General features: G+C 43.9%; 1 protein-coding gene and 1 long non-coding RNA gene across 2 annotated transcripts in view; both read left to right on the top strand.

Annotated features, from left to right (window-relative positions):
* Positions 1 to 1,199: 1,199 nt before the first annotated feature.
* LOC116884852 lies at positions 1,200 to 8,183 on the top strand. The gene is made up of 3 exons (XR_004385903.1): positions 1,200 to 1,432; positions 5,060 to 5,301; positions 6,454 to 8,183. It is a non-coding gene; the product is annotated as an uncharacterized LOC116884852 (long non-coding RNA).
* Positions 8,184 to 12,126: 3,943 nt separating this feature from the next.
* Impact (impact RWD domain protein) overlaps positions 12,127 to 26,883 on the top strand; it is a 28,703-nt gene continuing 13,946 nt past the window's right edge. The window contains exons 1-5 of the mRNA XM_032886095.1: positions 12,127 to 12,590; positions 20,011 to 20,099; positions 22,260 to 22,388; positions 23,517 to 23,569; positions 24,013 to 24,075. Coding sequence (XP_032741986.1) covers positions 20,064 to 20,099; positions 22,260 to 22,388; positions 23,517 to 23,569; positions 24,013 to 24,075 — 281 coding nt within the window. The 5' untranslated portion in view covers positions 12,127 to 12,590; positions 20,011 to 20,063. The remainder of the gene's footprint in view (positions 12,591 to 20,010; positions 20,100 to 22,259; positions 22,389 to 23,516; positions 23,570 to 24,012; positions 24,076 to 26,883) is intronic.

Here is a 26,883-nt window from a genome sequence, read left to right as displayed (position 1 = left end):
TTTTACAGCTGGGGATCACCACATGAGGAAGTGTATTAAAGGGTCTCAGTAATAGGAAGGTAATTAGGGCACAACAGGAAATTGGTTATATAGTTTTATAATTACATACCTTGGTTTAGATAACAGCAATTTCTATATTCTTTACTGGTTAACAGACGATTAAGAAAACATTTGGAGAAGTGGGATACTTGTTCGTTCCTACACCTGGCATCATGAACTTGGTTGACCCTGCAAGATGGAAAAGTTGTCGTTGAAATGGCTGGACGCAACTGTTTGCAACTGAAGCTGTTCAGCTATAGGGATGTGCCTGGGTCCCCTGTGGTCTGGGCCTTGACTTTAATTTATCCCTCTGATTAAATGGAATGTGAGAATGAAACAGTAGTAAGCTAGAATAAGTTTCTTTTGCTTGTTGCCAACAGGTTAAAGGGCACTAAAAACTACCATAATTACCGATGATAAAAGAGAGAAAAGATAGAGGAGTTTGGAGATTTGTATGTAAAAAAAAGTGGTTGCAGGAGGAAAAAAAAACATTGTTGTGAACAAAAGAAATGTTGGGACTGAATGCTACTGAAGAACAGAATTCTTAACCAGGACTGTAAAAAGCAGTATTGAATTTTATGACATCATTCAATTCATGATTTTTTTTGCACACCGAATCAACGAACTCGGTTGGTTAGAATAATTAGAGTCTCACAGAAAAGTGTGCCCAGACACAAGGTTGTATCAGATAACAGCGAAGAATAAAGCTTCTCCTCATTTTCCAAATTATCTACCCTCTCCAGCTCTCTCGTTCATTTTATAACTGAAACCGTTCGCCCAAACCGATCCAAATATCTTCAAAAATATTTAAAACCCAAACCAAACCAACAAAGAATACATTTGAAAACGCTGCCCTGAAAGACACTAGCCCTGAGTTCGGGCTAGGAACACTCATACAAGCTCTCCCAGTATTTCCGATGGTGCTGGGGCCTCTGGGGTGCGGAAGGTCCCAGCCCCGCGACATTCCAGAAGACAGCAGCCCAGCAGCAGTTGTGGCAAGTAGGCCTCCTCCTGGTCGCCCAGAGAGCACTGAAAAAGAGTGTGAGGTTCTAGAAAAAACTTCCAGGAATTCTTGCGGCCCGGAGGCCCCAAGAGGCCGCAGGCCCGCAACCCGGAAGTAGTCATCGTTGGGTGGATCAGGACTTTTAGTTCCGGAGCACCACAGGTTCCTGCTTCCGGCTGTCTTTCCAAATGGGGACTGTCGAAGGTGGTCTACCTGCTCTCCCCATGGCTAAAGGGGACAGTGGCACGACCAGAGGCAGGTGAAACCCAGTCAGAGACGAACACGATGGTTTAGAGAAGTGACATTTGCGGATCACAAGGTTTCGGAAGTTGGAGATTCTTTTGAATGGAGACCGCTTGTGGACTGACCTACTAGCAGGAATCAAGACAGGTAAAAGTAAAATCCAGGAGTTAGGAAAACCAGCTAGCAATCTACTGCTGTATTTAGGGGTGAGGCAGTGGGGCTTGAACTGAGCCGCTGGATGGGTCCAAGGTTACAGGTGAGGTGAGCACACGTGTGTGCATATATGCCTGCTGAAGGCAGAGCCGGTGTCAGATCCGCGGAGCGAGGGAGGATGTGCGAACGGGAAAGTGGTTAGTAGCACCCTGATCCCTCTATCCCGCCCTCTAGTGTCTTCCTCACAATCCCATTCCCCTACCCTCGTTAACCCTTTAAAGATCCGGTATTTCTGTGGATTCATTGAAATGTAATGACTGCTTCCCATGGGTAATTCCTATCGTGTGGCTGGCATTTTAACACCCTGTTCCCTTTAATTCTGGGAGTCCTAACAGCTTTCTAAAATTTGAGGAGTTCCTGGCTGCTTTTCTGTCTCTTGCAGGGTCCTTGCCCATCCTTTGGTACAACATCCCTTCCTTAAACTCCCTTAGGTAAATGCTTTGAGCACATCATTGGTTTTCTTCTGAAATCTTGATCCACTGTTTATATTAACCCCGTGTTTAATTTTGCCACTTTGTCATTACCTTAGTTAATTTGTTCTATCAAATGGGGTATAAAGGATTGCAGTCACTTTGTCAAAATCGCAGTTTATTTATTTAAAAATTCACTTTACATCTCGATCATAACCTCTCTCCCTTCTCTCTTCTCAGTCCCACCCTTACAAATCCCTCCACTCATTGCCCCCTCCCCTTCTCCTCAGAGAAAGGGACCCCCCCCCTTGGGTACCACCCACCCTGGGACATCTAGTTCCAGCAGGACTAGTACCTTCTCATTCAGGCCCAAACATGTAGTCCAGATAGGGAAGGGGATCCAATGGCAAGGAACAGAGACTAAGACCTCCCCTTTCCTGTCCATATTCCTACCCCCCAATTCCCTACCCCCGCCCCCCATGTCCATCCATTCCCCCACCTCCTTGCTCCACTTATTAGGAGAACCACATGAAGACCAAGCTGCACATTTACTACAAATATGTAGGGGGCAGGTCTAGGTTCAGCTTTTCCATGTTCTCTGGATGGTGGCCCAGGTGGCCCAGGCCCATGATCTCTCTGTGGGTCTTCCAGCAGTGTCTTTGACCCCTCTGACTTGCCTACTTCTATCCCCAACTCGTCCAGAAGACTCCCCAGGCTAAGACTGATGTTTCGATGTGGGTCTCCATCTGCTGCTGGATGAAGCCTCTCAGGAGACAGTTATGCTAGGCTGCTGTCTACAACCATAGCAGAGTATTAATAATGTCAGAATGGGTCTCAGGTCATTGGTTGGCTGTTCCCTCAGTCTCTGCTCCATCTTTATCCCTGTGCATCTTGTAAGCAAGACAGATTTTGAGCTGAATATTTTGTGGTGGGTGGAATGATGTCACCATCCCTCCTCTGGAAGTCCTGCCTGGTTACAGGAGGCAGCTACTTCAGTCTCTGTATCCCCCTGTGGTAGGAATCTCAGCTAAGGTCACTCCTATAGATGCCCCATACCCTCTCCCTTCCCAGGCTTCCAGCTAGTCACTGGAGATGCAACCCCTACTGATTTCCATTCTCACTCCCAGCCCTCTCCTGCCCCTTCTCTCCCCACACCTGATGGCTATCCCCAATCCCCTCCTTACCTCCTCCCCTACACAGCTTCCTCTCCATCCACATTCAATGACTATTTAGTTTCCCTTTCTGAGAGAGATTTGCACACCTATCTTTGGCACCTCCTCATTGCCCAGTTTCCTTGGGTCTGTGGACTGTGGCATGGTTATCCTGCACTTTAGGGCTAATGTTCATTTGTGAGGAGTACACTCCTGTGGTGGTTTGAATATGCTTGGCCCATGGGAAGTGGCACTATTAGGGGGTATGGCAATGTTGGAGTAGATTTGTCCTTGTTGGGAAAAGTGTGTCACTGTGGGGTTGGGCTTTGAGATCCTTCTCCTAGCTGCCTGAAAGACAGTCTTCTGGCTGCCTTCCCAATCAAGATGCAGAACTCAGAGTTCCTGCTCCTGCACCATCTGCCTGGATGCTGCCATGTTCCCACCTTGATGATAATGGACTGAATCTCTGGATCTGTAAGCCAGCCCCAATAAAATGTTGTCCTGCCTTGGTCATGGTGTCTGTGCACAGCAATGGGAAGCCTAACTAAGACAGAGGCTCATGCCAGGGACTGTGAGCAGTGATAGGCCTGACTATGCTTTTGTTTGGAGGAATGTGCATGGACTTTGGGATACTGAACGGTAACATATGTGTTTCCGGCTCTAGGTTCTTCACTCAGGGCAATATTCTCAAGTTTCATCCATTTCCCTGCAAAATTCATGATATCTTTATTTTTAATAGCTGAAGAGTATTCCATTGTGTAGATGTACCAACTTTTTTTTTTTAATCCATTCTTCAGTTGAGGGACATCTAGGTTGTTTCCAGCTTCTGGCTATTATGAATAGAGCTGCTATGAACATAGTTGAACAAATGTCCTTGTAGTGTAGTGCAGTATCTTTTGGGTACATCCCAGGAGTGGTATAGCTGGTTCTTGAGGTAAAACTATTTCAAATTTTCTGAGAAACTGCCAATTTGATTTCTGAAGTGGCTGAACAAGTTTGCACTCCCACCAGCAATGGAGGAGTGTTCCCTTGCTGCACATCTTTGCCAGCATGAGCTGCCGCTTGACTTTTGGGTCTTAGCCATACTGACAGGTGGGTGGAAGAGGGAGCCTCAGGGGCGTTTTAATTTGCATTTCCCTGATGACTAAGGATACTGATCATTTCTTTAAGTGCTTCTTGGCTTCTGTTGAGAATTCTCTGTTTAGCTCTATGTCCCATTTTTCAATTGTGTTATTTGAATTGTTGGTGTCTAGTTTCCTGAGTTCTTTATAAATTTTGGATATTAGCCCTCTGTTAGATGTGGGGTTGCTGAGGATCCTTTCCCAGTCTGTAGGCCGATGTTTTTTCCTGTTGACAGTGTCCTCTGCCTTACAGAAGCTTTCCAGTTTCATGAAGTGCCATTTGTCAATTGTTGATGTTAGAGCCTGAGCCATTGGTGTTCTGTTAAGGGAGTTGTCTCCGTGGCAATGCATTCGAGGCAGTTCCCCACTTTCTCTTGCATTAGACTTTGTGTGTCTGGTGTTATGTTGAGGTGAAGCTGCCGTGTTTTAATACCACATCTTGGAAGTTCTATGATGGTTTCGTGAGCTCAATTTCAGAAATGACGATTCATCATTGCTGGTGTTTGCCCACTGCCATAGACACTCATGAAGTAATTTGGACCACTCTACTCTCTGTATGAGTGAGTTCCTCTTACCTTTTATTTGGAGCCCATGCCTAATAATTCACCTAATAGATATATTTTCAGTAGTTTCTTTTTCTCAAAACAGAAAAAATTTCAGTTTTGTCCAGGCTGATTTCAGACTCCTAGGCTCAAGTGATCACCCCGTTCTAATATCCCGGATAGCTAGATGTCAGGTACACGGCGCTGTGCCAGCACACTTCCCATCGTAATGGTTGTTAGTATATATTTCTATAATTGTGTGTCTACATGCACACACGAGTGCTGATGTGTGTGAGGCTAATCCTCCTTTGCTCTCTGTCTGCTTTCCCTCTTCCAGTGTCTGACAGCAGCAAGCAGTGGCTTCCTGTAATACGACATTCCCTGTACAGGCTGTGGCTCTTTTGTGAGAAGCCAGTGTTCCTTGGTCTGTGGTCTGAGACCTGCCATCTGAGATGCTGCAACTCTCTGGAGCTGTGCTGGGGACCAGGGCCCGAGAGGTTCTGTTCTTAGGCTCCTCGCAGCCTTTTATCAGTGCTCTCTACTTCTGTCTTTCCTGCTCCCGTTCCTGTCCTAGCCACTGTAAGAACTGTCGGGCAGCTCCTCTTGTTACCAGTAGCTGCCGCCGCTAGGACGTGTGGGTTACCTGCCTCTTTAGGAATAGTAAAGGGGAGTGTGGGCTACCCAAGTGCTGTTGAGAAGCAGGGAGCAGGACCACATAGGGGTTGGCAGTGTTCTCATAGAGTGAATGGGATCTCCAGGCAGGAACAGAACTGCCAGTGGATGTTGGTTCATGGGAGCCACAGATGGGTGGGCTGCCAGTTCTTTGACTGCCAAGCTGCAGTTGCTGGAATGCTGCACCAGAAAGCCATAGGTTTAGGAATACACACTAGGAACCGGGAGCTTGGTGGTGTCACCCCTGAGGACAGCCCCAGGTAGTGTCTGTTTCAGTGACATAGGGCTCTGTGACTCCTAAGGTGCCCGTAGATCTTCAGTTATCAAGTTGTTTTCCTGTCTGGATCAGTTTCTGTGGCACAAGTAGATCAACCCATCTCCAGGACATATGCCAGTTCCTGTGGCTGTGCTTCTGTAGCTGCCAAGGTCTCTTAAGGCTACCTCATATTGCCTGTGTTTGAGTTCCCAGTTAGCTTATCCAGCATTACTGAGAATAGACAAGAAAAAGTCACTGGAGAAGTCTTTCTTGACTTAGGTTTCTATGCCATGAAAGGCAACACAGGTGAGTTTGTTCCAGTGGATTCACTGAGCACACTTGAGCAGGCTGCTTATAGTCCCCTGAGGATATTTGGAGCTTTCATAGCCATTGTGTGGCCAATCGGAGTCAGTAAGGTTTATGCTTTAGATTAACCACAGCCATCCTACCAGTCATAATAGTTTCTCACAGGGAATATATCTGTTTGGGAAGACACATTACAAGTACACCAGAGACATGTATGTTACATAACTCTTGAGTACTGATTGATTCTGCGAAGAAAACCACACATGCTATGGCTTTGAGTGGTGTTAAATGCATCATCTTTAATGATGAAAAGTTCTTGGTGATGCATATCTTTGTCTTGAGACTTAAAACATAAGGAGACAGCTCTCAGACCTGGGGACAGAAATTCCATGCTGAGGGAAAAGAAGATAGCTTTTTTTTATAATCAACGCTTAGTTTCACATGCTTCGATGGCCCAAACACTGAGCTTGAAACTAATCCTCTTCTCTTTTTCTTAGTCAACAGAAGCTTTCAGAAGAAACAAAGCAAAGCAAAGAGCAGAGAAGTCCAGTCTGGGAGACCTTTGTGGAGCATGAGTGTGTGTGTGTGTGTGTGTGTGTGTGTGTGTGTGTGTTGATGCTGAGAAATGTTTAACCTGCTCCCACTCTCACCCCAGATGTTGGATACATGCATTCTGTGTTACAGATCAACAGATAAGTAAAAAGAGAATTTTCCTTCTAGAAGTACATTTATTAAGAGTATGTTGTTTTGTGGAAATGTGAAAACATTTTAAAATGATGTTTTCATTGTGTGCAGGGATGTCTGTATGAGCACAGATGCACACAGGGACAGGAGAGGGTGTTGGGTCCCCTGCAGCTGGGGGTCCAGGCGTTTGATGGAAGCTGGGAACAGAACCCAGGCCCTTTATTAGAACAGCGAGCATTTAAACCACATAGCCATTTCTCTTGCCCTGTAAGTTATAAAATTTAGACTATTTTTAGTAAATGGAAACCCAGGTCCTCCTTAGTGATGAACCCAAATAGCTCTAACATAAACCTTGATGTGCTATCGTAGGAGGATTAGAGGTACACTGACAATGGGAACTGTGAGCAAACTCTGCTTCAGACATGCTACCCATTGATCAGGGACTGATGTGGGTGATCTGGCTGGCTAGGCAGGTGCTGCTTCCCCCTCTTTCCACTTCACATGAGCACCATTCTTGGTCCAAGAAGAGACAGAGGAGGAACATTCTTCAGGGAAGGGACTAGCAATGCTTCCCTTCTAGAACAAACTTGCAATATCTATTTCAAGAGAATGTTGCTTAGTTCTCAGGAACCTTGGCACATCTAAATGAGTTATGTACATGTGTCAGTGTCCCTTTAAATAAACAAACATGCAAACAAACATCTTAGTGCTTAGAAAAGACATTTTACCAATTCTTCAAACTAAAGTTTGAAGCCTTTTGGGATAGGAGAAGATTTTGTAGTTAAGACCTTTGTACAGAGAAACATGCCATTAATCTCTGATAGTTATAATAAGTGTTAGATTATAAATCACTCTAAAAAGTCTGATTGTGCTTAATACAGTGATCATGAACTTGAGTGACCACAGAACACTTCTCAGTTTCTCTATGTGTTGAGGGACTAATTTCTGTGGAAATTAGATTTTAAGGTAAAAATAACAAAGACTTTAATATAATTTAAGTCATAGTCAGATGAGGGTCAGTTTAACCTTAAACATCAATTCCTGGCAAAGCATAATAATTGTTTGAGACATTACATGCCAACTTTTTGACAGATTTTTCTTAGTTATTTTAGTTTACTTTCATTATTTTGGTTAATACATCAGGACCATGGTGAAGGCCATGGCATTCTCAAATGTCTTGTCAAAGCAGACTTAACTGTTAGTGGGAGGGGAGTGGTAGAGCGCTGAGAACTGTCTAATCAAACACAGATGACAGTCATTTTATAAACATTCTGCTCTCTGTGCACTGGACAGTACCTGACCTTGGGTAGGTTTGTGTGCCACCAAGAGGGGACATTTCCTTGGTTACAGTGGGAGCTCCCTCTTGGAGGTTAGCAGCATCTAATTAGCATAGTCTCCCAGCTGGTAGTTTCTGATTGGTTAAGTTAGCATTGAGGTGGGCTCAGTTGCTTTTGAAGGAACATTAGTCACTACAACAGTGCTCTACAGTTTTGTGTCAACATGACATGACCTAGAGTCATCTGAGAGGGGGAGCCTCAATGTTTAAAGAATGCCTCCATGATTGGGCTGTAGGCGGGTCTGTAGGGCATTTTCTTAGTGACTGAAGGGGAAGGCCTCAGACTGTTGTGGTTCTTGCCATCCCTGGGCTGCTGGTCCTGGGTTCTATAAGAAAGCAGGATGAACAAGTCACATAGAACAGTCTGGTAAGCAGCACCCCTCCATGGTGTCTGCATCAGCTCCTACCTCCAGGATCCTGCCCTGCTTGAATTTCTGTCCTGACTTCCTCTGATAATGAACAGTGATATGGAAGTGTAAGCTTTCCCTTCCCAAGCTGCTTTGGTCATGGTGTTTCATCATAGCCATAGTAACCCTAAATAAGACAAGGTGGTGCCCAGATTGTGGGATGTGGCTGTGACAGACCTGGCCATGTTTTTGGGAGGACTATGGAAGGACTTTGGAAATTTGGGCTAGAAGAGCCATTGAGTGTTGAGAGCTCAGAGAGCTGTTATGAAGGAGCTTGGAATAAGAATGTTGAGATTATCTGAAGGTTCAGAGGGAAGCAAACAGTCTGCCAGGGGGAAAACCTGTGGTATCAGTCAGCTGGGGCTGAAGAATCAGCCATAATTAGAACGAGCTCGGCACCATTGAAGTGAGACCTTTGAGTTACTGGGACAACTGATGCTGGTTAAATGGGACTGAGAAGTTACTAGTGGTTAAAAAGAGAGCAGATCATTGTGTGGAGTTCTTCTGCAAAGTGTTTTCTGTTTCCTGAGAGTCAGCTCCCGTAAGCTGTGCTCCAGAGGTGGCTAAGGTTGTACCTCGTGCTGGCATCTGAGCTTGGTGGTCAGAGTCACCCAGGTGGAGCTGGTTTGAGGCATGAAGGGGTCATGGAGAACAGCTGAGGCTTGTACCTTACATTGCAGGTAAGGTACTGGAGTTCCTGAGGAAAGCCCTACAATGAGGCCACTGGTGAAAATGCAGCCCAGTTGTAGCAAGAGACCCCAGCATTTTGTTGATGCCAGTAGCATGGGATGACCACCAAGAACAGCAGCAGCAGTGGACCGGAGGCAGCTGGAGCCCAGAATACAAGTTTTTTGTGCTGCAGAGTGTCAAGCTAGAGAAGTGAGTGACCCAAGGCCCTGGGAGGCTCCCAGAAGATTGTGAGTGGATCCTAGATAGTTAAACACTGAGTTGTTTATAGTATTGGAGTAAACTATTTATTTTGTATTTTATAAGAGCCCACTGTTGAAATATTTTTCTGGCCATTTTAAAGGGACTCACATCTTTTTTAAAGATTTATTTATTTTATGTATACGAGTACACTTCAGACACACCAGAAGAGGACATTGAATCCCAATATAGATGGCTGTGAGCCACCATGTGGTTGCTGGGAGTTGAACTCAGTACCTCTGGAAGAGCAGTCAGTGCTCTTAACTTCTGAGCCCCGAAGCACTCAAATTTTAATGTGTTTGAATTAGAAGAAAGACTTTGTGATTTTAAAAAGTTATTTACATCTTGAATGTGAAATTTCAGGAAAATGAGAAAGGAAGGTTTTAACAGTGATGTGTTTGTCAAGTTGACAATGGTCAGTTGTGCTGAAGTTTTATGAATTCATGAAGATCCCTGTAAGTCATGTTCTTAGTGATGGAAGAGAGAGGGACCAGCTCAGTGTGGATTGTGCTGACTGGGGGCTGGTGGTCCTGGGCTCTATTAGAAAGCATAGTGAGTAAACCATGGGGCAAGCCAGTAAGCAGCAGCCCTTCCTGGCCTCTGGGTTGGCGCCTGCCTCCAGGCTCCTGTCCTGTCTGAGTTCCTGTCTTGTCGTGGATGTGAGTCAGGTAAGGCTTTCTTCCTAGGCTGCTGTGGTCATGGTGATCACAGCAATAGAAAGTGTAAGATAAGACCCACCTAAGCCTAATGGCCTCCCACTGAAATAGCTTTATTGTAAGAGTAGAATTGACCTGTTACTGTGTATTCTACAGTGGTTTGTACTACTCTAGACTCTAGATGAGTGTTTCTCGACCTTCGATCAGGGCAGCATGGGTGGGGATTGAACGACCCTTTCATAGAACTCCCCCAAGACCACCGGAAAACACAGGTATTTAAAGTATGATTCATAACAGTAGCAAGGTTACATTTATGAAGCAGCAATGAAAATAATTTTATGGTTGGGGGTCACCATAGCATGAGGAACTGTATTAAAGGGTCACAGCATTAGAAAGATTGCCAACCAATGCTCTAGATAAAGACTCAAAAATAAATTTTAATGTGTAAGCATTTTATTAGAGGAAGAAGTATTTGTGAAAAAAATAATAAACAGGTCTGAAATAGTCCAGGGACAAAAAGGGGACTGGGGATTTAAAGGATACAGAGACACCAAATGGATACATATATCACAGTGAGGTAATAATGTGGAAACAAGAAAGATGGCACTGCTGTAAAGTCTGAGAAGTGCAGCAAGGCCTGCCTCACCAGTCTCCAATCAGAGAAGTTCTGCAGCTGCTCATGCATACGTCCATGATCTTGTGTGAGAGCAGCTCTTGAGAAGCCTCAGTGCAAGCACAGTGAGATCTCAGAGCCCAGTGTATATGGCCCTTAGTCTATTACCCTCCTTGTCGAAGATCAAAGGAGGACTTCTCCTTGATCAGCACACAGGGTTCTAAGATTGGGATGTGCATAAACGTCTCTGAAAATCTTAAATACAAATCAACAGGGCCCAACTTTGAGTATTTCTAATAAGCTTTCTCAGATGAGGTGGATTTCTTGTTTTTTAGACCTTACTTTGTGTAAAAGGGGCATGGAGGGACTGGAGAGATGGCTCTGCAGTTAAGAACATTTGCTGTTCTGTCAGAGGACCCAGGCTCAGTTTCTAGTACCTTTATGGTAGCTCACAGCCAGCTGGAACTCCAGGTCCACAGCAACTCAAAGGGCATAGCGTTGGTAGAACTCTACACAAACCCTTTAGGTAGGTTCACAGAGCACTCTTGGTGGCTTTAATGCCCTAGCGGCATTGTGCTACCCAGCTGTGCTGCAGTGGCACCAGCACAGTCTCAGGCTCTCTGTTTCGTGTCACTGATTTCCAGCCCCTTGCCTTTAATAACCACAACTGTGGACTCCTTACTTGTATGTCCCTTGTTGAGGTCGGCAAAGCTGCAAGGAGTGGATATCTGAGTGCTGGCATCGGGCATGGAGATTCAGTTCTGAGTGCTGGCATCGGGCATGGACATTCAGTTCTGAGTGTTGGCATCGGGCATGGACATTCAGTGTGGAGTTTGCCCAGCTAGTTTTGGTCTTGCTTTGTTCTAATTTTTCCTCACTATGTTCCTTCCTTCCTTTTTTGGAATGCTAATGTATATCCTGTGCCATTATGTATGGGAAGTGTGTGATCTGCTCTTTGATTTTTGATGTCTCAGGGGTTACGGTGAGGAGATTGAGCACCTCGAGTCTCTGAGGAGAGTTTGAACTTGAAACAGTGTTGAGACTGCTAGACGTGGGGACTTTTGAGGTTGGGCTCTATCCATGTTTGCATTATTAAATGGCTACAAGCCACTAGGGAGTGAAACGTGGCGGTCTGAATAAAAATGGCCCCGTATAGGCTCCATATATTTTGATGTTTAGTTATCAGGGAGTGCCACCGCTTGACAAGGATTAGGAGGTGTGGCCTTGTTAGAGGAAACTTTGAGGGTTTAAAAGGCTGAAGCCAGGCCCAGTGGCTCTCTCTTCCTGAATCCTACCCATGTGGACACAGAACTCTTAGCTATCCTTCTCCATGATAATAGGCTCAACCTCTGCAACATTTTTGGTACAGCTGTTCTGTTCTGGGTTTTTTTGTTTGTTTAACACAGTATATGATGTTTGTTTCCCAATTTTTTTTTTGTTCTTTTTTTTTTTTTTTTTTTTTTTTTCGGAGCTGGGGACCGAACCCAGGGCCTTGCGCTTCCTAGGCAAGCGCTCTACCACTGAGCTAAATCCCCAACCCCTGTTTGTTTCCCAATCTTAAGCAAAGAGATTTAAGCCACTCCTACAATGCCTGACTCCAAAGCCCCTCGTCCTGAGACATTCAGGTACAATCAGCCATTGTCTTTGATGGAGTTGGTTGTGTGCATCTTAGGATTTTTGTGCTACCATTTTAACCACATGGCTGTCAGTTTATATTTAAACAGACCACCTGTCCTTGACTCTAGCCATATCTTGGTTCAGTTTCCTTCAAGTGACTAAAATAGTAGCATTTATGCTCTTCTGAAGTTTAGAGTTCTTGACATAATATGGTAAGTTAAGGTGTATACGCATGAATGTGGAAGCTTGATTTAGTAAAGGACTCCAGAGAAAAAGACAAGATCAGAACGACTATATTAGATGAGTCCAGATGGCCATCCGACACTAGGAAGGTGGACAATGAACCACACCAGAGGATGAGCGTCATCGGGACCTGTCATCTTATTATATGGAGGTGAGGAAAAAGAGGAACATGGTATTCCTCAAGCTTCAAGCTTAAGGCACGGTTTAAGGTTTTCAAAGTGGCCAAGTATTGAATCGGAAAGGTTAGGAGGAGTACTAATATTGGAAAAAGCTATTCGAACTGGCTTTACATACATTAAGGGGAGACCCTCCAATCATTTGAGTAAACAGGTGTAGAAATCAGCAGACCCAGGCCTACACATCCTGCCTGTGTCTAGAATTGTCTTCAGAACCTCGAAAGCCTCTGCTTAGGCCTTTGCTTAAAGTATTTTTTTCAACTAATTTTTTACAGAATTTTTTAGTAAACTTTTCAAAATATAGGTTGTCTGCTACATTTATTACTCTTCAGTAATTGTTTCATTCCTTTTCCCAAAGTACTGTGTCCTTCATTCTGGTGCCTTATTTAGGATTCTCTGTATTGGTCACATTGTTAAACAGGTCTGAAAACACAAGGAAGATGTTGTTTGAATGTTTTGTATTCTCCTGTTCCCTTTAGCATAAAAGGTCATTTCTGTTTACAATCTGAGCTCAAGAAAAGACTTAAAGATGCAACTATCAGGAAGCAGGAATTGGTAGGGAGCATGGTCCTGGGCTGCTGCTGAGATGCTGTGACATGCTGTGCTTTATTTAGAAGATCAAGACTGTCTTGTATATGTATATGTGGTCTACGTGGTCTATGTGGTCTACGTGGTCTATGTGGTCTGTGTGGTCTATGTGGTCTGTGTGGTCTATGTGGTCTATGTGGTCTATGTAGTACTGAACACTTAACTCAAGTGCCCTTGGCATGGAAGGCAAGTGCTTTACCACTGAATGAACACCCCAGTTCTGTGTGTTGATTTTCCAGCACATGAGGATCCATTTCAGTGAAGTAGAGTCCCTAAATAGACAGGACTTTAGTTAAGCCAGTCACTATTGGAACTCAATCATTCTTGATAGGATAAAGATTTTGAGCGAGGGCAGGTGCCTTTGTTGGGCTATGCCAAGGTGTACCCTTGAGAAATTATGCTATAGAAAAGATCTGGTGTAAGAGGTTTATTGGGAGTGGGGGAGAGAGAGAGGCCAACTGTCAGGGAGACATAGAGAGGAAAAGGGAGAGAGACACAGGAAAGAATGCAGAGGGGTGGAGAGAAGCATAGACAACAGAGGATGGGGGAAGGAGGGACAGAGAGAAACATAGACAACAGAGGATGGGGGAAGGAGAGACAGAGAGGAACAGACAACAGAGGATGGGGGAGGGAGGGACAGAGAGAAACATAGACAACAGAGGATGGGGAGGGAGGGACAGAGAAAACATAGACAACAGAGGATGGGGGAAGGAGGGACAGAGAGAAACATAGACAACAGAGGATGGGGGGGGGAGGGACAGAGAGAAACATAGACAACAGAGGATGGGGGAAGGAGGGACAGAGAAACATAGACAACAGAGGATGGGGAAGGAGGGACAGAGAGAAACATAGACAACAGAGGATGGGGGAAGGAGGGACAGAGAGAAACATAGACAACAGAGGATGGGGGAGGGAGGGACAGAGAGAAACATAGACAACAGAGGATGGGGGGAGGGACAGAGAGAAACATAGACAACAGAGGATGGGGGAAGGAGGGACAGAGAGAAACATAGACAACAGAGGATGGGGGAGGGAGGGACAGAGAGAAACAGACAACAGAGGATGGGGGAGGGAGGGACAGAGAGAAACATAGACAACAGAGGATGGGGGGAGGGAGGGACAGAGAGAAACATAGACAACAGAGGATGGGGGAAGGAGGGACAGAGAGAAACATAGACAACAGAGGATGGGGGAAGGAGGGACAGAGAGAAAACATAGACAACAGAGGATGGGGGAGGGAGGGACAGAGAAACAGACAAAAGAGGATGGGGAGGGAGGGACAGAGAGAAACATAGACAACAGAGGATGGGGGAGGGAGGGACAGAGAAACATAGACAACAGAGGATGGGGGAGGGAGGGACAGAGAGAAACAGACAACAGAGGATGGGGAAGGAGGACAGAGAGAAACATAGACAACAGAGGATGGGGGAGGGAGGGACAGAGAGAAACATAGACAACAGAGGATGGGGGAGGGAGGGACAGAGAGAAACAGACAACAGAGGATGGGGAAGGAGAGACAGAGAGAAACATAGACAACAGGATGGGGAGGGAGGGACAGAGAGGAACATAGACAACAGAGGATGGGGGAGGGAGGACAGAGAGAAACAGACAACAGAGGATGGGGAGGGAGGGACAGAGAGAAACATAGACAACAGAGGATGGGGGAGGGAGGGACAGAGAGAAACATAGACAACAGAGGATGGGGAGGGAGGGACAGAGAGAAACATAGACAACAGAGGATGGGGGAAGGAGGGACAGAGAGAAACATAGACAACAGAGGATGGGGGAGGGAGGGACAGAGAGAAACAGACAACAGAGGATGGGGGAGGGAGGGACAGAGAGGAACATAGACAACAGAGGATGGGGGAGGGAGGGACAGAGAGAAACATAGACAACAGAGGATGGGGGAGGGAGGGACAGAGAGAAACATAGACAACAGAGGATGGGGGAGGGAGGGACAGAGAGGAAGAACTCTGGGAGCTGAGGACCCTCTTATCTTCTGCTAGGTCCCTGAGAGGAGGCCAGTGGGATTGCTTGTCTACTAACGAGTCTAATTCCCATTCACCTGACAGTTTTGCTAAAGAAATGATTCCACAGCCTTGAAAAAGGATTTACGTTTCAAATGACTATTTTATGCAATGGCAATCACAAGCCATATATTATATGTTTCTGCTCCACTTTTACTGTTGACTCAGTTTTGTTTCACTGTATATAGCCTTGTCTAGCCTGGAACTCGCTGTATAGACCAGGCTGGCCTCCCACTCAGAGATATCCCTGCCTCTGCCTCCTGAGTGCTGGGATAAAAGATGTGTGTCACCCTACCATTTACAGTTCAACCTCTTTATTATTATTATTATTATTACTACTACTACTACTACTACTACTACTACTACTACTACTACTTTTTATCAAATATTTTATTTATTTACATTTCAAATGTTATCCCCTTTTCTGGGTTCCTCTCCACAACCCTCCTATTCCATTCCCCTCCCTCTGCTTCTATGAGGGTGCTCGCCCACCCACCCACCCACCCACCCACTTACTCATTCACCCACTCCAGCCTCACCTCCCTAGCATTCCTCTACACTGGGGCATAGAACTTCCACAGGACTAAGGGTCTCTCTTTCCACTGATGACAGATAAGGTAACCCTCTGCTTCTTATGCAGCTGGAGCGATGGTTCCCTCCATATGTACCCTTCGGTTGGTGGTTTACTCCTTGGGAGCTCTGAGGGGTCTGGTTGGTTGATACTGTTGTTCTTCCTATGGGGTGGCAAACTCCTTCAGCTCCTTCAGTCCTTTCCCTAACTCCTCCATTGGGGTCCCTGTGCTCAGTCCAAGCATCCGCATCTGTATTGGTCAGGCTCTGGCAGAGAGATCCTCTCAAGAGACAGATATATCAGGCTCCTGTCAGTAAGCACTTCTTGGCATCAGCAAGGGTGTCTGGGTTTGGTGTCTGCTTATGGGACGGATCCCCAGGTGGGGCAGTCTCTGGATAGCTTTTCCTTCAGTCTCTGTTCCACTCTTTGTTCCTGTATTTCCTTTAGACAGGAGCAATTCTGGGTTAAAATTTTGGAAATGAGTGGGTGGCTCCATCCCTCATTCGGGGGCCATGCCTAACCTCTGGATATGGTCTTGACAGGTCCTCCCTCCCCTTTGTGTGGTATTCCAGCTAATGTCATCTCTGTTGGGTCCTGGGAGCCTCTTGCTTTCCTGGCATCTGGGACTTTCTGGTGGCTACCCCAAGTTCCCCATCCTACATTGTTAAATACTTCTGTTCAATTTCCTGACCCTCGGTACATCTCCCCATCTCCTCCCATACCTTATCTGGCCCCCCCTTCTCCCTGCTCCTCACTTCTTCCCAAGTCCCTCCCACCCTCCACCTCCCATGATTATTTTGTTCCCCCTTCTAAGTAGGACTGAAGCATCCACACTTTGGTCTTCCTTCTTCTTGAGCTTTGTGTAGTCTGTGAGTTGTATCATGGATATTCTGAGCTTTTTGCCTACTATCCACTTATCAGTGAGTGCATACCATGTGTGTGCTTTTGAGATTGGGTTACCTCACTCAGGATGATATTTTCTAGTTCCATTCATTTGCCTGTGATTTTCATGAAGTCATTGTTTTTAATTGCTAAGTAGTACTCCACTGTGTAAATGTGCCACATTTTCTGTCTCCATTCCTCTGTCAAAGGACATCTGAGTTGTTTCCAGCTTCTGGCTATTATAAATAAGGATACTAAGAACATAGTGAAACATGTGTCCTCATGTTGGAGCACCTTTTAAGTATATGCCCAGGAGTAGTAGAGCTGGGTCCTCAGGTAGTACTATGTCCAATTTTCTGAGGAACCACCAGACTGATTTCTTCTTTCGCCACATTCTTCCAGCATCTGCTGTCACCTGAGTTTTTTTATCTTAACCATTCTGACTGGTGTGAGGTGGAATCTTAGGTTTGTTTTGATTTGCATTTTTGATGACTAAGGAACTGTACAAAGAATTAACAAAACCAGGAGCTGGTTCTTTGAAAAAAATCAACAAGATAGATAAACCCTTAGCCAGACTAACCAGAGGGCACAGAGGCAGTATCTAAATTGATAAAATCAGAAATGAAAAGGGAGATATAACAACAGAAACTGAGGAAATTAAAAAAAAATCATCAGATCCTACTACAAAAACCTATACTCAACAAAATGGAAAATCTGGATGAAATGGATAATTTTCTAGACCAATACCAGATACCAAAGTTACATCAGGATCAGGTAACCCATCTAAACAGTTCCATAACCCTAAAGAAATAGAAGCATTCGTTATAAGTCTCTCAACCAAAAAAAGCCCAGGAGTAGATGGTTTTAGCGCAGAATTCTATCAGACCTTCAATGAAGACTTAGTACAAATAGTCTTCAAAATATCCTACAAAATCAAAACAGAAGGAACAGTACCTAATTTGTTCTATGAAGCCAAAGTTACCTTTATGCCTAAACCACACAAAGACCCAACAAGAAAAAAGAACTTCAGACCAATTTCTCTTATGAATATTGATATAAAAGTACTCAATAAAATTCTTGCAAATGGAATCCAAGAACACATCAAAATGATCATCCACCATGATCAAGTAGGTTTCATCCCAGGGATGCAGGAATGGTTCAATGTATGGAAATCCATCAGTGCCATCCACTATATAAACAAACTCAAAGAAAAAAAAAACCACATGATCATCTCATTAGATGCTGAAAAAACATTTGACAAAATTCAACACCCATTCATATTAAAAGGCCTGGAAAGATCAGGAATTCAATGACCACATCTAAACATAGGAAAAGCAGTATGCAGCAAACCAGTAGTCAACATCAAACTAAATGGAGAGAAACTTGAAGCAATCCCACTAAAATCAGGGACTAGACAAGGCTGCCCACTCTCTCCCTATCTATTTAATTTAGTACTCAAAAGTTCTAGCCAGAGCAATTGGACAATGAAAGGAGGTCAAAGGGATGCAAATTGGAAAGGAAGTCAAAGTATCACTATTTGCAGAGGATATGATAGTATACTTAAGCGACCCCAAAAATTCTACCAGAGAACTCCTAAACCTGAAAAACTACTTCAGCAAAGTGGCTGGATATAAAATTAACTCAAACAAATCAGTAGCCTTCCTTTACTCAAAGGATAAGCAAGCTGAGAAAGAACTTAGGGAAACAACACTCTTCACAATAGTCACAAATGATATAAAATACCTTGGTGTGACTCTAACCAAGCAAGTGAAAGATCTGTATGACAAGAACTTCAAGTCTCTGAAGAAAGAAATGGAAAAAGATCTCAGAAGATGGAAAGACCTCCCATGCTCATGGATTGGTAGGATTAATATAGTAAAAATGGCCATCTTGCAGAAAGCAATCTACAGATTCAATGCAACCCCCATCAAAATTCCAACTCAATTCTTCATAGAGTTAGAAAGAGCAATTTGAAAATTCATTTGGAAAAACTGAAAACCCACGATATTGAAAACTATTCTCAACAATAAAAGAACTTCTATGGGAATCATCAATTCTGACCTCAAGCTGTACTACAAAGCAATAGTGATAAATACTGTATGGCATTGGTACAGAGACAGGCAGGTAGTCAATGGAATAGAATTGAAGACCCAAAAATGAACCCACACACCTATGGTCACTTGATTTTGACAGAGGAGCTAAAACCGTCCAGTGTGGGGGAAAAAGACAGCATTTTCAGCAAATGGTGCTGATTCAACTGGCAGTCAGCATGTAGAAGAATGCAAGTCGATCCATTCTTATCACCCTGTACAAAGCTCCAGTCCAAGTGGTTCAAAGACCTTCACATAAAGCTAGATACCCTCAAAATAATAGAATTAAAAGTGTGGAGACAGAGGAAAATTTCTTGAACAGAACACCAATGGCTTGTGCTCTAAGATCAATAGTTTAACCCCTTAAAGTGCTCAACATTTGGTTTTGCATGCCAGTGTGGGGTGTAATAGGAGTTTTGTAAATATGGGTTCAGTTTATAGCTCCAGGCATCCTTACCCAAGGAAAACTCAAAGGGCACCAAAAACTACCAGCGTTACTGATGATGGAAGAGAGAAAAAAAATACAGTAATTTGGAGAGTCGTATGTGAAAAAGAGGTAGCAGGGGACAAACCCATTTTTGTGAAACAAAGAATTATCTGGAGTGACTTTTCCTGAAGAACAGAATACATAACCAATGCTGGAAAAATCTGCATTAAATTTAGAATGATACCATCCAGTTCTGAATTTCTTGCACAATGGATCAATGAAGTAGGTCTACCCTAATTGTAATAATTAATGTGAGAAAATTGTGCCCAAATACAACGTTGTATCACTAGACAACAGTGAAAAAAAGTCACATTTTTCAACCCTCTCTAGCTCTCATTCTTTTTGTAAAAGAAACACCTGCAAATCTATCAAGATGCCTTCAAAAATATTTTTTAAAAAACCAAACAAGCAAGCAAAAAACAAACTACATAAAACTCTGCCCTGAGGGATGAGTATGAGAGTTCCAATTTGGTGTGCTCTAATCCAAACTCTCCCATGGCTTCAAATAGTGCTGAAACCCCAGTGAGGCCTTCAGAAGGCCTTAGGCCCATGACTTTGCAATAGATAACCGAGAGGAAGCCCAGCAGCTTGTGCGAGCAAGGCTCCCCCTGGTCACAGCACTTAGAAACCCCGTAGTTTGGAGGTACTGCCCACACACTGGGCTGTTGACCCGGAAGCAGTTTGAGAAGTGGGTGGTGTTGGGCCATCAGTTCCGGTGCATCTCAGTCGCATTCATTTGCTGCATTCCAGTCGTTTCGTTCGGACCTCGGCGTTTGGACGTGGTGTAGCTGGTCTAGAGCACCATGGCTGAAGTGGAATCAGGGAGCAACCAGAGGCAGGTAAGGTCCCAACAGGGATCTTCCTTTCCCTGCCTTCCCATTTAATTATTTTTGTTGTTGATTTTGAGACAGTGCCACTGTGGTTATCCTGGGGTTACTGTTTTGGGCTGGCTTTGGACTCAGAGTTCTGCCTGCTGCCTCCAGTATGCTGGTATTAAAGGCATGGGCTTCCAAATCCGGACTCCATTATATATTAATTATAAATTAAAATAAATTAAACGCCTTGAAATGGTTACCAAAAAGAAAAAAAAAGCTACTGTTCTCAAATTAAAAATAACAACAGCCAAAGAATCTAAAACAAAGATCCGCTAAGAACTTATCAAAATGAAGATATGGTGTGGGGCTGACTGTTGTGTAAGATGTAATCTGCCTTCTCTCGTGTGTGTGTGTGTGTGTGTGTGTGTGTGTGTGTGTGTGTGTTCGTGTGTGTGTGTGTTCAGGCACGTGCATCATGGATGTGTATATTTTCACTCACACAAGTGTGTGCTTGTGTTCGGGCACTCCCATCGTGGATGTGGTGCGTATTTTTGCTTGCACAAGTGTGTGTGTGTTTGTGTTGGGGCATGTGCATGAGTGTGTTCGTGGATGCTGTGCATATTTTCGCTCACACAAGTGAGTGTGGGCGTCAATGTGTGTTCGAGTGTTCGCTTTACGTGGGTGCGGCCTCTTTCGCATCATGCAGGCTGGCTTAGGGCGTTTTCGCATCGTGTAAGGCTGCCTCTTATCTATGTTGTCACTGGACCAAGCTGCGCTGGGCCGCAGCGTCACATGAGCAGGCTCGGCTTGGCCGCAGCATCCCCAGAACAGGCCAGGTTTGGCCGCAGCGCTGGCTTTGCCGCATTGTCGCATGAGCAAGCCGGGCCCCCTCGGTTCGGTTCGGCTCGGCTCGGCTCAGCTCGCTTTAGCTTTGTTGTCACATGAGCAAGCCATACTCGGCTGCTGCGTCACACGAGCAGGCTCGGCTTGGCTGCGTTGTAATATGAGCAAGCCCAGCTCGGCTGCTGCGTCACACGAGCAGGCTCGGCTCGGGTCCGCTGCTGCGTCACACGAGCAGGCTCGGCTTGGCTCGGCTCTGCTCGGCTTGGCTGAGTTGTATTAAGAGCAAGCCCAGCTAGGCTGCTGCGTCACACGAGTAGGCTCGCCTTGCCTTTGTTGTCATGTGAGCAAGCCTGGCGCGGCCTGGCTCGGCTGTGTTGTCTTGTGAGCAAGCCCAGCTCAGCTGCTGCGTCACACCAGCAGGCTTGGCTCGGCTTGACTCGGCTCGGCTCGGCTCGGCTCGGCTCGGCTACTGCATCACCCGAGCAGGCTCGGCTTGGCTCGGCTTGGCTCGGCTTGGCTCGGCTTGGCTCGGCTTGGCTCGGCTACTGCATTACACGAGCAGGCTCGGCTTGGCTCGGCTACTGCATTGCACGAGCTCGGCTCGGCTCGGCTGCGTTGTCACATGAGCAAGTCCAGCTCGGCTGCTGCGTCACACGAGTCGGCTCGGCTCGGCTCGGCTGAGTTCGGCTGCTGCGTCACACGAGTCGGCTCGGCTCAGCTCGGCTGATGCGTCACACGAGTCGGCTCGGCTCAGCTCGGCTGATGCGTCACACGAGTCGGCTCGGCTCGGCTCAGTTCGGCTGCTGCGTCACACGAGACGGCTCGGCTCGGCTGAGTTCGGCTGCTGCGTCACACGAGTCAGCTCGGCTGGACTCGGCTGCTGCGTCACACGAGCAGGCTCGGCTCGGCTCGGCTGAGCTCGGCTGCTGCGTCAGACGAGCAGGCTCGGCTCGGCTCGGCTCGGCTCGGCTCGGCTCGGCTCGGCTCGGCTCAGTTCTATTGTCACATGAGCAAGCCTGGCTTGGCTGCTGCAGCACCCGAACAGGCTCGGCTCGGCTCGGCTCGGCTCGGCTGCTGCAGCAGCATCCATCACACGAACAGACCTGGCTCGGTCGAGTCGTGAAATGCACAGGCTGAATGTGGCCAAGCATTCGCAGACAGTGCGGCAGCACAGTTGCAGGCTTGGGAAACAGTATTTGTTAGCACACCTTGAGCGTGTGTTCCAGCTGCTTGCACGGGCGCTTTTTGTTCGGTTTAACTATGTTAATTGTTAATGCTATAAAAGGTAGCATGGACAGGTTTTTCCTTCAATGTTTGTTGACTTTTAAAATCAACTTTCAGAGTGAAGAAATCGAGGCAATGGCAGCCATTTATGGCGAGGAGTGGTGTGTCATTGATGAGGTTGCCAAAATATTTTGTATTAGAATCACTGACGACATGGATGACCCCAAATGGACACTTTGTTTACAGGTAATTTTTTCCTACATTTTTTGCAGCCACCTTCCATTCATTAGGACTTAATATGTAATTGATTCCATTTGTCTGTTTATGATTATTCTAGTATGGATTGGTATTTGGATTGCCTTTGTTGATTATTGTCACGATTATGCAAACATGGGTATTTAATTACTCTTAGTCACCCTCAAATCCTGCTTTTGTTGATGGTTGCAATCTTTCTTGATCTAATTCTTAATTATTAAATGTTAATGTTAATTATTAAATTGTTAATGTTTGGTTTATGGATTTGTTACTTCTTTATGTTACTCTAACCATAAAAGAAGGTTTACACCTGGAAAAGTGGCAGACATTTAAGATGAAGAATTATGTGTGAAAATTCATAAAGCAGACACTTGCTTCTTTATTGGGATTTGGTTGTGCTTAGAATACGTAAGATAAACAGATCAGTGTGGCTTTCTGTCTCATTATGGCATAGTCAATGACTGGTATGTGTTGTGGAAATTGCAGAATATTTTATAATACCGATTCTTTTCCAAAGTTTATTCATTTCATTGTTGGTTGGGTTACCTTTGTTTTTCAAGAGTTTCTCTGAGTAGTCTTGGCTGTCCTTGAACTCGCTCTGTATACCAAGCTAGCCTTGAACTCAGATCCACCTGCGTCTGCCTCTCAAGAGCTGGGATTAAAGGTGTGCACCAGCCAGCACCCTCCACCCTGGCCTCGTAGTCTTGATTTTAAAAGAGAGGTGTGTTTTGCAGAGTATCTTTAGTGGTATTTCACAGGATATTTTAAGTACTCAGATAATTGTAAAATGAAAGATAGTATCAGTATTCATTGGAGTCAGCGGGTAGGGTTCCTGTACCCACTTCTTTTTCATCTCTGGTTTTCTGCATCTGAACATCTACTCTTTTATAAAAATGTTTTACCCAGAATTAACTTCCAAATCATGATAGTCTCTCTAGCAGCATATTTTTCTTAGAACTATAAGTATGAAGGAGGGGATTTTTCACCTGATAATAAATAAAACAATGGTTGTCTTTTTTTCTAGGTAAGTTAGAAACTTGTTCATTGCCTGGTTTTATTAATGTAGTTGATTTTCAGCTGTAATCAGTGTAAACGGATTTGTTTGAAACTTCTTTGTAGGTGATGTTACCAAATGAGTACCCAGGTACAGCGCCACCTGTTTATCAGCTGAAGTAAGCCTTGTCTTCTCCATTATTATTATTATTATTATTATTATTATTATTATTATTATTAAATTTATGTATGTGAGTGCACTGTTGCTGTCTTCAGACACCAGAAGAGGGCATCAATGCTATTACAGATGGTTGTGAGCCACCGTGTGGTTGCTGAGAATTAAACTCAGGATCTTTGAAAGAGCAGTCAATGCTCTTAACTGCCAAGCCATCTCTCCAGCCCCTTCCATTATATTTTAATAAAAATGTTTTACTGTCAAAGATAATCTGTATAGTCATTGTGTTTATAGAAAAGACTTTGCTTAAAATGAATATAGAAATTCAAAGCATCTTTTACATTGGTATAGAGCATTTTACAGAATGATTTTACACACTAATGAATATTTGAAATCTATACCTAGTTCTCAAATAATGGTTCTTTACTGTGTTTTATTCAATCTTAGTGCTCCTTGGCTGAAAGGGCATGAACGCGCAGAATTAGCCAAGAGCCTTGAGGAGATCTATATGTAAGTGACAGGGAAGTCTTCACAATATTTTCCTAGTGGTTTTGCTCTGAGCCTTGCTTGACAGATGCTGTCCTTTTCCTGGATCTTTTGTTAGACTCTGATTAACAAGAACCTTCCCTTTCAGCAAACGTAAAAGGTTGGTTGCATAACCTCATGTGTGTATTCGATAGGAAAATATGGTAGTATTTAAAGTTAGAAGACAGAACAATACTTATTTGACTTCCGAAGACAAATTTAGAAATGCTTATCTTGTGTATTCTTAGAATATGGAGGGTAAAATGATGATGGAAGAATTCTAACCATTATTATTTGTTAAGTTTCTCAATACTGTGATAATTCTGTTGTATTAATCTAAAAGGCCAAGATCCTACAGAGGCACTATTTTTCATCCATCCACCCACATCCATCCATCCATCCATCCATCTATCCATCCATCCAACACTACATGGCAGGAGTGTATTAGATCCTAGATATACATGGTTTAGCAAAACTAGAGATTATCCCTTTCTGTAGCCTTTAGGATTTTCCAGTGTGAGAGTAGAGGCATTCCAGCTCTGTAAAAGGGAACAGAGCTCTGCAGCTGTGATAACTTGTCAGGACAAAGCTGGACAGTGGGATGCTAATTAATGTTGAAAGGTTCTTTCTAATCTGGCATGCTTGACTAAGAGCTGAGGTAATTAGCTCACACTAATTTCCATGAGAGGCCAGAGTGTAGTAATGGTGACATGAAATGGGATGGTAAGAGACAAACAACTAACATGGCAGGGAGAAGATCAGGAGAGGTGGGCGGGAGGGTCTGAGTTCTTTAGATCCCAGCTTGACCATAAGAACTGTTGGAGGCTCAAGTCTGAGGAGTGGGATGCCAATCATAAGACTTCTGTTTGGAAAAGTGAGCTTATTTCTCTGTGGAGATTAACTGGAAAGTTATAGGGATGGATGAAAGAAATTTGTTGGGAAGCTGATATGTCATTAGTCAAGAGCAATGATTGATTGGGATTTATGAAATATATGATTTACTAAACCAAGTAGTATTCTCAATTATCAGTTTGTTTTTTTCTGAATCCAGGAATTAGTAAGCATTCTATTATATGTTCTAGGTGTCCACCCTGTTTGGTACTATGAGAGTACCCCTTTTATGCCCCAGGGATCAAGGCCAGGTTTCTTTTCCTCCCAAAATATTTAATTAGAAAATGGTAAGTCATCCTGGAATCTTATCACTCGTCCTTCATAAAAGACCTTCCTTGGGTCCCTCCTTAGTGGTTATGTTATCCTCAATACACAATTACTTCTTTAATCACTTAAATGTTTTTGATACCCATTTAACATTATCGGCCATTCCAACGTTTGTGTTTCCATCATGCTTCTTTGTATAATCCAATTACTTTTACTTACCAACTTTTCTCACCACTTGCTTATAATTCTGTATATATTCACTATATGTGTATACATATATGCAATGTAAATACATGCATACTGTCTACAGTTATGTGTGTATAATTGTATAGTGCACACAATTATACAGCTGCTGGTCACTTTCAGCTCACCTGTTTATTCTTTTTTTTAATCTTTCCATGCTTGACTTCCCTCATGTTACCACACATTCCGCCTGCCTTAGGCATGCCACAGCTGTGCAGTGGCTTCTCACCTACCTGTTCATGATTCCAGAGCCCTGTGCACTAAGAGAAGCCTCTTATAGGACAAAGCTTGCCTCTTACACCTCACTCAGAGATTTTAAACAGTTTGCTCGAAAGACAAGCGAGAGGTCAAATGCTTTGATTAGCAAAAGTGCTCGAGTAGCAATTACAGTCTTTTAATATTGATAAATAGCAGTGTGAATAGAAATTTTTAAAGTTTTATTTTATGTGACAATTTTTCAAGATTTTACATATCCTATCATTGGCATTAAGTGAAAAATACTACTATAAAAATCAAATATATTTAAAAATATCAAATATAAATCTATCAATATAGTTTTTAATGTTTATATTTTCATAATACAGTGCTAATGAATTGTATGTATCTAGTCTAATTTTGAATGGTACATTAATGTTTGTACATGCATGCACACACAACAAACATGACTGTGTACTTGTATATTATTAGTAGCCTGTCTAAACCTTAGGCTGCATTAAGGCTGTTTTGGTCAGACTTCTGGAATCAGCTTATAGTATGACATTCTTGTGTTTATTTTCATCCTAGTAGAATGAGGGTAGTATCTTTGTAAGGATGGCATCATAGAATGTACTTTATTTAGCACCCAGTAGTAGTTTGTTAGCTTTGAACCATTTAAACAAAACTCTTGAGGTAACTTGCAGAGAAGAGGTTTATTTTAGGTTATAGTTTTGGAGACCCACGTGTATCAGGGATCAGCCCTGTTGCTTTGGACCTGTGGTGAGTCAGCTTGTCATGAAGTTTGCAAAACAAACTCTTGGGATCCAGAAAGCATAAACAAAAAGGAAGACGTGGGGACTTAGTAGACGAGACCTGCAGCTTTTGTCAGTTAATTAGCTTCAGATTCTATAAAGGCTTTCATTATAGCAACGAATGGTAAACATTTGAAGACCAGTTTTTTGTTGTTTATTAAGAGTCATATTAAATCCTGGTTGATAAAACACAGAAATAAATTCTTATTGCAAGAGAAAACAATATATAATACGTTAATAAAAACATTTTGTAAACTTTTGTTGTGTGATGCAGAATGATTTCTGTTGTACCAGAAAGCTTTGCGCTCACTGTGCCTCTTTGTAGTGGATTTTCAAGCAGCTGTCTTGCTCAGTGCTAGTGTAGATAGAAGTGGCGATGTATGAA

This window comes from Rattus rattus, chromosome 15 (genome assembly GCF_011064425.1).
Source record: "Rattus rattus isolate New Zealand chromosome 15, Rrattus_CSIRO_v1, whole genome shotgun sequence".
Lineage (NCBI taxonomy): Eukaryota > Metazoa > Chordata > Mammalia > Rodentia > Muridae > Rattus > Rattus rattus.
This window is presented reverse-complemented; position numbering and strand designations above follow the sequence as displayed.